Source organism: Rutilus rutilus (genome assembly GCF_951802725.1).
Source record: "Rutilus rutilus genome assembly, chromosome: 2".
Taxonomy (NCBI): Eukaryota; Metazoa; Chordata; class Actinopteri; order Cypriniformes; family Leuciscidae; genus Rutilus; species Rutilus rutilus.
In genome coordinates, this window is record NC_140210.1 from 38,633,706 (window position 1) to 38,646,402 (window position 12,697).

Here is a 12,697-nt window from a genome sequence, read left to right on the forward strand (position 1 = left end):
AACACGTGTCAACTAATAATATCACAGCAGCCTATTTCTTGCCTTTTACAACCTACCAACTAACACACAAAGCAATGAAAGATGCGAGTGTGAGTTTGTCCCTCTGCAGTGTTAAAAGCAAAATGATGTAGCAGCTTAGATGACCTTTTCACCTTCCTTTAAACACTTTTCGTCTTGATAACAGGAGTCTTCCTCGGCGCGCACACACAGAACGCCTTTATACTCTCAGAGCCAAAAACAGACTCAATCTCCTCCGTCTGCCTGTGGGCCACTCACTATTTCAGCCGTCCTTCAGTCAACACAAAGAGGCTCTTTGAGATCCACTGGTGAACAGGAAACTCACAAGTACCATCTCTTCAGTAGACATCCAAAGTCCAGCTGGGAAAAGCTGGTTTTACTGTTCGAGTCTTGTGATTTTGGATTAGCCCTTTGGATTGGCATACATTGTACAAAAAGACCATGAAGTGTGTTTTGTGTACAATGAACACTTCTTTCATTGCAATTAGAGATGCACCGATTGATCGGCTGGTGACCGGAATTGGCCGATTTTCACGTGATCGGCCATGACCGGCGACCGGCCGGTCAGTCTGACATATGCCGATTTTATGGCGGTCAAATGCACTCGGGCGCCGCCGCCGCCGCATGATTAACCTTTTGAGCAGTACGGTCTCATTTATGGGATTTTTATTTCTGTGCCCCTGAAAGTACGGTGCCACATTTAGAATGTTCAGTGACGTCGCATAACTGCCAGATTCAAACTGTGCTTTCGCGTGTTGGCTGGCGCTGAGCCAGAGTCAGATGCGTTCAGCGCTGTCATATATCACAACTAAGCAGTGTTTACTCTATTCTTCTCAGTTCACCGGCCACTTTCTTGCATTTATTTCGGGAGAAACTGATGAATTCACGTGCTGTAAATCCGACTGACAGGACAACATTGCGGCGACCATCTCATGTTATAGATCAAGATTATTTATAAAGGTTTTTAAACGACCTCACTTACACGTATTTGAGAATCGGAATATCAGATAGGCTAGTTGATGACATGGTAAGCAAGTTTGTGAATATTTTGAATAAAAAAGGAAAAGCGAAATAAAAGCGACACATCTGTCATACAGTATTATTGTGGCTGCGGTGTAACGTTATCGCGTGACGCATCGCCATGGAAACATTAAAGGGAACGTTCGCCTTGAAAAAACTCACTCAGGGAGTGTGGGGTGGGGGTGTCAGTTAAAATATTTTAAACTTATGCGTGAAAGGGTTAAAGAAAAGATCGAAAATAAATATTTGTGTGTGCTGTAAAGTGGTTAGAAAAAAATTTAATCGGAATCGGCTTAAATCGGTATCGGCAGGTCAAACTCAATGAAAAATCGGAAATCGGAATCGGCCTAGAAAATTGTAATCGGTGCATCTCTAATTGCAATGTATGAACACAGTTTGGCTAATGAAAATGTTCCAGAATTTTCCTCAGACTTGCAAAATGTCTCCAAAGTGAGTTCGGTGAGAAAGACAGCTTTCTATAACAGGAACAAACATGTGAAAGCATCAACTAGAGACTCCAAATACAAACGGCCTCAGCAAAATTGACAGAGAAAAGACCTTTCCTGCAACATGCCACACCCCGATGATCCGATGATTCTGTTAACATTACACACTATCAACTCACAACTAAAAGTTTCAGCACATGATTTCAGGGAATCAGAATTTGAACTCTTATACACCAGCATTGCGCAAACGTTTACACAAGCATTAGATGTTTGCTCTTCTGACTAATGTAAACTTGGGAAGGTTTTACTGCAGGTCAGCAGCAAAGCCAGAGTTTGTTTGTTTCATCTGAGGAGGTACTGAGACTGACATTAACAGTTCTCAGGCTGTTTTTTATAGTACTTAAGGGGCGAGACACACCAAGCCAACGGTTTTCCGTTGGCCAATGTCGGGCAGTGGGTGAGCGTCGTATAATGACATTGCCGTATGTAGCCTAATTTCTATAAGTTAAGACAAACTGAGCAGCTTGACTCATTCAAATGGTAAGCAAGCGCCGCTGTTTACTAGTTCACAGTTGTGGACAGTTATTATCGCTCACACAGGGACAGATAATGTGCGATATGTGCTCAAGCGCAACGTTTTTGCCCAGACACAGCCAACGTGAGCCGACATCACCATTGGCTTTCGTTGCTGCTAGTTCTTTGACGTTGGTTTGATGTGTATCAGCCTAATGTGAGTCTGATCGTAGACCACGCAAGTAGATATCCACCCATTATGGACAGAAAACAGGAAGTGGTATGGTTTTAAAATAATGTCATGAAGAATATCCATGGAATATTTATTAGCATGGGAATGGTTAAAAAAAGGTTGCTCTTGTTTTTATTGTTTGTTTCCACTTCATTTGCTCTCTCTCTCTTTCTGTGTCTATGCATCCTACAGAGAAATAATAGGCATAAAAATCCGACTACCACAGGTCTATGACTGACTGCACTGCAGGTGGTCATTTGCAATTGCACAGAACCCAAAGGATTTGTTCACGTATTTCAGAGAACATCAAACTCCAAAGGGTTTTTAGCAAACATCAGCACTAATGAGAGTTCTTTACTTTTCTCATAGCAGGAAAACTAGTGGTGATTACCTGTGATGAAGCCAGAAGGTGTGGGGGTCAAACTGTGGAACTGCTGGTCATGTTTGGCTCTCTCGTCCACAGATATTACCCATGTCTCTGACCCCCCTACAGAGACAGACAAACATCAGTATGACGCTTCAACATGTGTTCAATCTGCTAAGATTTTCAATAAGCGACAGGGCACAGGTAAACACAAACCAACTCTTACTGACGTTTTATTGTGTAAAAAAACAACACTGAGAAAATGCATCACAGTCTTATACAGTGTGAGATAAAAATGTGTGAGATCAAAATCTAGGATTCAAAATCTACCGTAAATACAGAGTTTACAAATTTTATGATGAAAAATGTATAAAAAAAATATTATGTACATTGTCCAATTCAACTTTTCACTAAAATTATTGTGTTGATAAAATTAGGGCTGTAACTGATGATTATTTTGATAATCGAAGTTAAAAATCACTAAATTAAAAACAAAAAGGACAGAATAAATGTTAACCGGCATGAGGAAAACACACGTTCACTCATCTTCTGAACATAGTAATTATTAACATAGATTTATACTCCATTACAATAGATTACTCTCATTATCGATTGCTTTATCTATTAGTTGTTACATTATATGAATAAATATATTCAAAAATGTAAATCATTTGAATGACTTAAATCATCCCACTGTATAAAATAAGCCACTTTAAAATCAGAAATGAAACAGTAATTAAAGTTCTGTGAGGGCGTTTCTCTTCCATTCACTGGTTCACTGACTCTTTCTCTCTCAAACACACACTGCACTTCATACATATCCACCCACCCTCCATCACACAAACACACACGTGTCAGTCAGTCAGTCAAAGGCATCAACTCACCTCCGAAGGGCGTGGGAAACTGAGCCATGGTTCAGTCCGTCAGCTGCCGTCCAGCCGCAAACTCCTGCAAAACAACACAAAGAAACCTTGAGCTTTCATTCACTCACTCAACTTCTGAGAAACAACATAAGGAAACAAGACTTGTTCATCGTCATGAACACACAAAATCACTCTTGTCAGAAAAAAAAGAGGAAAAGACATTTGAGTGAATCGCTTCTGTTCTGACCTGTAGAAACCTTCCTGAGAGAGGAAGGACAAAACCCAGAACTCCCCACAAATAAATTCCTGCTTTATCACCTAGGGTACATTTCCACGGTAACAATGTACTTAAAATTGAAACATTTTCCTTTGCGTTTGTCACGTACAGACAACAACGTTGTCAAAACAATCCCTGATCTCACGGATCCACAAAAACGACTAAAAACACTGTAATCTGCTGCCAGGCCAGTAGTTGGCGATGTCACTTTTTATAGAAACACTACACACCTAATAAACTGAACATGTAAAATGCATGACTTCACCATTTTCGGAAATTCACGTTTTTGAAATTTACACAGAGATGATGGCGGTGTCATTTTCGTAAACTTGCACTTTGCGTTTTCAAGCCCCGGAAATGCCGTTGTTAAAATTAAGCCAAAATATCCCAGAAACAGTTGTTGCTGCTCAAGTCTGCGGGCTCAATCGTAAGCACAGCTGTCAATCATGAAGGTGCACCCCGTTTATATAGCATCAAATAACTATCTAAAACCACACTTATTGAAACAAAAATGAACATCTGAACATGTGTCAGCATGATAATGAGAACTACTTAAAATGACAGAAACCATCTTCTGGAAAAAATATATATTTCAAGTGTAATTGTATTATATTGTTTGGCTCACGTCCCATTCAATTACATGGAGAGGGCGGGATTTATGACCTATAGCCGCCACCTGGCCAGCCACCAGGAGGCAAACGAAATGCTGCTACTTCCGTTTCATCGCAAATTTAAAGGGAATTAATTGTGATGCGCGTTGACTGTTAGAGTCAACATTAATATAGTAAACTTCATCAGAGAAGTTAAGTGTATACTTTTATCCTCATTACTAGTGTCACTATAACCCACCAACTGGTATATATGCATATCCCTTCTCGTTTATGGTAAATCTGTAAAATAACCTCAGTAACACACTTGGACGTAAAACGATGAGAAAGTAAGAGTACTATCTGAAGGCCTCAGACTGGGATCTCCCAGCTGTGTAAACGCACTGCAAGAATTCTCACACACACACACACACACACACACACACACACACACACACACACACACACACACACACACACACACACACACACACACACAGTCTCCAGCAGAGACACCCAGGGCACCTTGGCCAAAGTATTTTAATCAGTGCCAGACTGTTCTCTCTCTCTGTCTCTCTGTCTCTCCCCCATTCTTCCTCCACTCTTTTCTTCAGATCCTGCATAATGGAATTCATTTCTCTGCTCCACAGGGTCCAATCACAGCGCAAACTGAAAGGGTTTTACAAATAAAATAAACAAACATGCTAATCTAGTCACTGGGGAAAACTGTTGTAGAAATACTGTATGTAGGGCCCCCTATGAAATCCATTTGATTTTTTTCAAAATTCCGTTTTAATTTTTCTGGATTCTATTTTAATGGTTAAATTAAATTTTAGTAAGCAAAAAGCATGTCTAATTAATTGAAAGCATGAAACTTATACAATTTAACAACAATTTATTAAAAGTTTTATTTCCCCCCCTGAAATTCCGTTTAATTTTCTGGCCTACCGACTTGATTTTTTTACGTTTTCAGGATTCCATTTTAATGGTTTAATTCAATTTTAATAATCAAAAAGCATGTCTAATTAATTGAATTCATAAAAACAATTTATTCATTTTGTGTTGTGCATTTGAATTCTTCTGGCAATCAAATGAAGGCATAAAAAAACCCCATTAATTTAATTGATCTTTTAATCGTATGAAATAAACAAACCTTTTTGTCAAACAATGTGCCGCACAACAGAGCTTTACTGTTAAAATGAATACATGGACAACAGTTTTTATTATTCCTTAAAAATAGTTTTAATAATAATTTATTATTATAATTATTAGTGTTCGTATTATTATTACAGTGAGGCTAGGCTAAATTCTACTGAACAACCGAACTTTTATTTTGACCAGTTGCAGTGAAGACCTTTGAGTTTCGATGTATGACGATAGTTTTTCTCCAATGAAATGGTAAAACGCTCATGAAGTGACTCTCAGAGCAGCTCTGGAGATGAAGTTCATGCATTCATGTTCTCATATAGCGAAGAGGCATAGTTGTGTGTGTGTGTGTGTGTTGTAAATGAAACTGTGAGTCTATGCCATTGATCAAGATACAGTCAACTAAAAATCTAAATTGGCCATTTTTTTTTTTTTTTTATGGAATATTGCAGTGATATTTATAAATTATTTTTATCTGTGCACATTTTTTTTAATTCATGTGCCATAATCTCTCTGGTTTCTTCACTTCTCATTTCTTCTCTGACTCATCCAACATGTTTTCTTGTTCGACAAGCTGTTTCACAGAAACAATTCAACAGAAGAACGGAAAAACCAATGCCAAAGAGGTGAGATGCTACAGGAAGTAATATTTAAATTATTATAAAAATTAGAACATACTGGAAATAAAACGTGATACACACTAACATGGTTCCACAACTGCTGATAGCTTTTTCAATGACTGGCAGGGCTGGCAGAGACCAATGCCGAAACTGAAGTTGTGTGGAAATCATGATGTTTCATCACTCTAACCACCCGATAACATCGCCCTGCCCTTCAAAATTTGAAAAACGCTGATGAGGGGAATGTGCTTCATTTTCACATCATACACAGCATCTGACATTTGAATGTGAAGCAGTTTCATGTTGAACAAAACTGGAGTTTGTACTTAAACTCAGTACTATCTGAAGTATTCATTTGCATGCGTATGAGCAGGGTTTTATCATAAGCTATAAACCTATAGTTTGTGCATCACAGTTTCTACAGTGTCCAATTTTTCTTATTTTACTACTATTAGCGGAAATCCATTATGTCTGAATGCCACTGGCTCCAGGGAGTGTTCGTACGGTCTGAGTTCTAATCTGAAGCAGTGGGGTATTTCTCAAGATGGAGGACTAAGCTCTTCACAGAGCCTTGACTCAATACTGAAAACATCCAGTTCCCCTGATTAAACAGGACACTGGTGACTCACACGCTCTCTCTCACTGGCAGAGCGCAGTGTCAAACACTGCAGTGCTAGTGACACTGTCACACAGTAGAACCGGCCCTTGTCACAGCCCTGCTAATGACCGTAAGTGTGTGTGTGTGTGTGTGTGTGTGTGTGTGTGTGTGTGTGTGTGTGTGTGTGTGTGTGTGTGTCTTTGAGCATCTGACCTACTTTTTCCTGTCACCCTTTTTCTGATTCAAATGAAGCTTTTCCTCGGGACAATGGTCTCAAACACAGCCAATCTGAATGAAAACCCAGGAAGGGGAAACCTTCTTGCAGAACACAGTAGAAACACAAACAAACCAATGCTTTCAGAAGATCTGCATGACTCTTATTCAAGACCAACCTGCCTCACTGATCCAAACCCAAATCCGGCACAGTGAATCAAGACATGCTCAATAGAGGGTGGGACAAAGAGAGGTGATGTCATCCAGCAGGAATGCCGTCACTAGGTGAGATGAATCTGGGAGAGGAAGTTTAATAGACATGGAGCGCTGCAGTGATGATGATGCATTTTAGCAGGCAAACCCGAAACCCGGATCTCTCTGGTTCCTTCGACAAAAATGACCCAACAGGATTTTTCCACTGTCTTTTGGATTATCGCACAAAATGAACTCGCTGACTAACAAAAGTATATGATCGTCACGATCTTATGAATTCTAACACAACTTTTATGAATTTAAGCACGAAATACAATCAGCAGAAGTAAAAGGCTAAACATAGGCTATAAACGAACTACACCACGATCACATGCCATTTTCCCTGAAAGTTCGAGTTGGAATAGTTTGCAAACCAGCAAGTAAACGAGTCTTGGTGGAATTTACACATAAACGTGCCTCATTTAGCCACTTGTTGGCAACCACCTTTTCAAGACAAGTAAAAGCTTAAAATTCACAAGAGGCCATCCATTCATCAATCAATAGCCTGTCATGCAATATAGTCTGATGGACCAAATCAAGTCCCGTCCTACATCTCTTTTTCTCGTTCAAGAAGCTGTTTAGTCTCCCTCACTCTCCGAAGTTACAACTTCACCCTGAACAGAGACAGTGAAAAAACACGTGCAATTAACACAGATAGACACACACACACACACACACAAACGCATCCAGCGGTGGATTCTTTAGTCAGGTGACGCGAGACCCCGGGGGCCAAAGGGAGTGCAAGTATTAATAGTGTCAACATCACACTCGCACTCCTGTCTGCATTCCTTCCAAGAAGGCTTGGGGTCCTACGAGAACAAGTCAGCCAAACGCACCCACACGTTTGCATTCCACACAAAAGCACAACAGTCTTTCCTGGACCATGTTTGACTCTTGACTTTGAAAAACGTAAGTAGAGAGAAACAGTGTATTTAAACTTCTACTCACAGGCCACTTTCACTGCACATTTGAGCCTGAACAACAGTCGCTGAATGAATCCAATTTCAACCTTGTCAACATCAATACCTGATACGGGACTAGAAAGCACAGGAACTCGAGAAGAGCAGATCGCTGGTTTCCTTTAAGGGCACGACAGAAAGAGATGTGGGAGTCAGTCTTAGAGAGATCAAATGATATTCAGACTCGGAGATGCTCATGGTTCCACTGACACCCCCAACAGTTCTCTTCACTACTCAATAAATCACAGACAATCTGCACTCCACCCACATTTAATGCAGTCCAGACACACACGCAGAGGAATCCAGCTTAAAATGAAGTGGAACTTCAAGCTTTTTATCATCACTGATGACAAACCACCCAAACCGATCTTTCATAACACGCTGCAATAGGGCTAGGTTAGTAAATGATTCAGTATCGCAACCTGTTCTCTTTATTGTTCCCAAGCTTAAAAACCAAAACCACAGTCCACAATCTAGTCTCGTCTCATTTGTTCACTTCCATCTTGAAGCGTTTAAAGAAAGGCCATAACCACGGAAGCAGAAAGTGCTTTCTCTGCAGCTGAGGTAGGCAGAACAGCTCAGCTGTAAGAGTGAGAACGGATAGTACTTCTTCAATGGATGTTATGGAGCTTCGTCTGAGCAGAATCTGAGCCTGGATCAGGCGGCAAAGAAAGAATCGCCCGGGACACTAAATACAACAGCTTCCGGAAGAGGGCCTGTATTGTTGTGCTTCGGTCCAATGTTAAGACAAGGTTACAGACAGTCACTGCTCTGTACAAGACGCCACACACACACACACACACACACACTAAATAGCCAGACTAGAGATTCATGGCTGATCTATACCTATATAGGTTTACTACAATGACAAAATATGCATTAAGATGAGGATAAACATAGGTATATTGTCAGTAACAATTCATATGCAGCAAACCCGTACAAAGAGCAAGCAACTAAAGAAAGCGCTTCGTATCAGAAAAAATATAAACTATATTATATTGTTGTGTTTATATTAAAGTTGGATATTTAAGTATATCCGACTTTATCAGCAAACAAAGTATAGTAGCATTTTCATGGGGCTACATATATATACACCAGCATTTCTCAGTGGCTTGATTGCTTATATTGTCACAAAATGTAAACTATATCATCGCCCAGCTCTAATCTGATAAATGTGACTATAAGGCATGAAGATATTAAGATATAAGCATCAACAAACATCATGATTTTCTGTAAAGCTGCTCTGAAACAATGTGCATTGTGAAAAGCACCATACAAATAATTTTGACTTGATTTACTCGATAATGCATGCAACTTTGACTTCGCCAAGGATGCATTCACATTAATCAGACGGTAATGACAATGTTGTATAACATACACATTATTTCATCACAAATTATGCATTTCAAAAATCACAGACCCTGCCCTACAGTGCACAAGCTATAAACACAGCTTTACATTAAAACCCCTGAGGAGCAAAGCAAATACACTTTCAAAACCACCATTTCTAATTTGTTTAGCAAAAAGCAGGCAAGAATAACTGAAATTATTCAGGCCTTCTGGAGGAGAGCACTGGGGTGAGAGATTGAGGGTCCAGCTCTCTTCCTGTTAACCTAATTATCTAGACAAAAAGCTGCTTCGGAGCCAACGATCGCACAAAGAGAAACAAATTTCAAAGTGAGCAGCAAAAGGGCATCAGCGTTGAACAAAAAAAAGACCAGATACGCACACACACACACCGCTGGCCTATCATCCATCCTGCTGAGATCGAGCGGTGCACAGTGGATTGAGGGATCTCTTTTATCTCACACCCCAGACTAAATCTCCGCTGTACACCTGTGGGGGATGGGGAAGAGAGGATGGGGAAGAGACAGGGAGAGAAAGTGGCCGGATAAACTTGAGGTTGCAAAAAACAGCCTCTAATGACTCATGAACTGAATGGCCTAACAATAAGCTCCTCTTGAGCCTGCACTTAAAACAGAGGCTTTCAAACGCTCCATTATCCTCATCTAAACAAGGCTGGAAGCACCATGAACACATCCGACATTACTTTCGGATTAAAGGCCATTTTTTGATTACATTAATTCATTTTTATTGGAATATTAATGCGCAAATGAAATCGGAAAACAAACCACACGGGCGGCTGGTCACACAAGAGTTTTCGTTCGATTGAATTTCATTCATTCATACGCATGCAAATGCGGGAGACCAGAAACGCAAGTTTTGCATTTCTCTGTGTTCCAATGGTCAAGATTGGTGACTGAGCTGTGAATTCGTATCAGGTGAAGATGTGTGACCAACAGAAGACCGATATGACCGATACACAGAATTAACACATTAACTGCAGGTGTGTAGTGTTGCAGGAAAGTGGAGTAGGTTGTATATTTTTACATTTTAGGATTATTATAGGTTTATAAGCTATATGTTGAATTCAAAGTCTAGTGTGAATGGCATACAATTTGCATTGTTTTCATTCTATTCTCATCTGGTAATAAGGGAAATGCTTTTAGCTTGATTGGACATTTCGAAACAGTAGCTGTTAGTCGAATCAACCCATTCATTTTCATTCATCTGAAAAATCTTGTTCGTAAGACTCTTATAAATGCCACTTCGTAATAATAGTTATGAAAATAAACAACTTCTCGCTCACTATCTGATATTACTCAGAATTACCTTGATTTCTTTATATGCAAATATAATTTGCATTATATTTTTGACTTAAAAAAAAAAATCTGAGTAATACACATATATGCCAGTTTTCTCAGTTAGATTTCTAGAAACAAGCGTAATATGATTATGACAACCAAGGTTAATGTTTTTATACTTATATAAAATCAGAATATGACCAAATTTGGATTATTATTGGAATATTATTATGCACTCAAACAGCCAATTATAGAAACACCTCCTCAAAATTCAGATGAACTGATGTTTCAGTCAACATTGGTTAAAATGTTTTACGCTTGGACACCGCAATCTTTACCAATTTGGGAAGATCATATCTTCAGACCTGCTCTTACATCAGTCTGAGGTCACATTTTTGAGGCATTACTCAGGGCGGCAGGTTTTCCACTTTAGTCCTGCGATCAAGGAGTGCCTCTATAAACCAGGACCACACCATACTGTCCCAGGCCAGAAAGGCTCCAGCTGCACTTCTCATAAGATCTCATAAACCCTCCCTCCAGTCCAATCTGACAGTGTTTACATACTACACATGATAGTGGCTTTAAGACAAAGCACCCAAATCCACGGCCAGCCAGCAGCACTACAGGATCTGAGCCTTAATCACCTTCCTTCAGACATAATCACAGGATAATAACTTGTGTTTCTCCCGGCCAGCATGTAAGTTACTCACGTGTGTATTGACTGCATTGGAGAAGAGATGGATGGATATCCATGTGTGGAGATGAGCTGTATCTTCCATTATTCAGCAACACCAGCACACTGACTAAACTCAATGTCACAACATCCTACATATAACACACATCACCTCAGCACTCTCGTGGTCCGAGTATCCCACTATATCCATGGGTTTTACCACAGAAATCCTCAGTTTTCGAGCTGCTGTCACACCAGCAGCCGTTAGCCGGTGTGCTAACTAAACCAGTAACGTTAAATCAGAGCTGAGCTTTAGCTGCAATCTCTGCGCGGAGAGGGTGCATACATAGGCCTATTTCTATGAATAAACGACTAGGGGAGAGTAGTTTTAGTGTTACTGAGCTGAAATAACCGTTGAAGTGATCAAAGCCTCTCGCGAGCGACTGAATTCGCACGAAAGCGCGCGCTGAAACGCTGGGGATTGCTCGCTCGCGCAGCGCGGACACAGTCACTGTCAAAAAAGGACAATCGGCCTGACACACACAAACACTCTTACCTCATCATTCAGTTCCCATTATATCTCCAACACTCTGTGAGTGTAGATAACCTACAGGAGCATGGGATGACAGGCGGCGGGCTCTTCTTTCCTAATTTAAAATGAGCGAGATAAATTCCAGGCTTATTTCGCTGCTCCTTCTGGCTCCTCGTTTCCTCCGCACAGCTTCGCCAGTAGTGAAGTGGAAAGGGGGAAAAAATGAAACCTTGAGGACGTCATTCAGGCATCCGTGTGCGTGCGTATATTGGCGACAGGGGGCGCACTGTGGCCCAAACCAATTCACTAGAATTCACTAATTCACAAGAACACTAGAGGAAATCTGTCTATCTTAAATTATTTTCTGTTTAATGTAACGTTATTTACAGCCGTTTATTATATATTTTTAATCTATAAATATTACATTGATACATTTAAATATACGAGATATGTAATTAGTGGGATGGAAATGGGAAAGTCAGACGTTTCCATTGACACACATTTTTTTATTTGTCATTTTTCTAAAATACGGTACTGCTCTTTCTATCAGTTAGTTGTCGTTTTGTCACGAATCGGTCCGAAACTCAACTCAGGAACCGCCTCGTGAACGAATCGTTCAGATCGATTTGCGAATCGATTCAACAGATTCATTTATAAATGACGATTCGTGGACGTTATTTATTACATTATTGATTTAAAAATAAACTGCTGCATTGATTTTATTTAGAGTAACGTTACG

General features: G+C 40.0%; 1 protein-coding gene across 2 annotated transcripts in view; it reads right to left on the minus strand.

The window, feature by feature from the left end:
• Positions 1 to 12,171, minus strand: part of itsn1 (intersectin 1 (SH3 domain protein)) — a 47,081-nt gene extending 34,910 nt beyond the window's left edge. For both annotated transcript variants that reach the window (XM_084396508.1, XM_084396507.1), the window contains exons 1-3: positions 11,983 to 12,171; positions 3,478 to 3,541; positions 2,621 to 2,716 (exon numbers count right to left, since the gene is read on the minus strand). In XM_084396508.1, the coding sequence (XP_084252634.1) occupies positions 2,621 to 2,716; positions 3,478 to 3,505 (124 nt within the window). In that variant the 5' untranslated portion in view covers positions 3,506 to 3,541; positions 11,983 to 12,171. The remainder of the gene's footprint in view (positions 1 to 2,620; positions 2,717 to 3,477; positions 3,542 to 11,982) is intronic.
• Between the last annotated feature and the right edge of the window lie 526 nt (positions 12,172 to 12,697).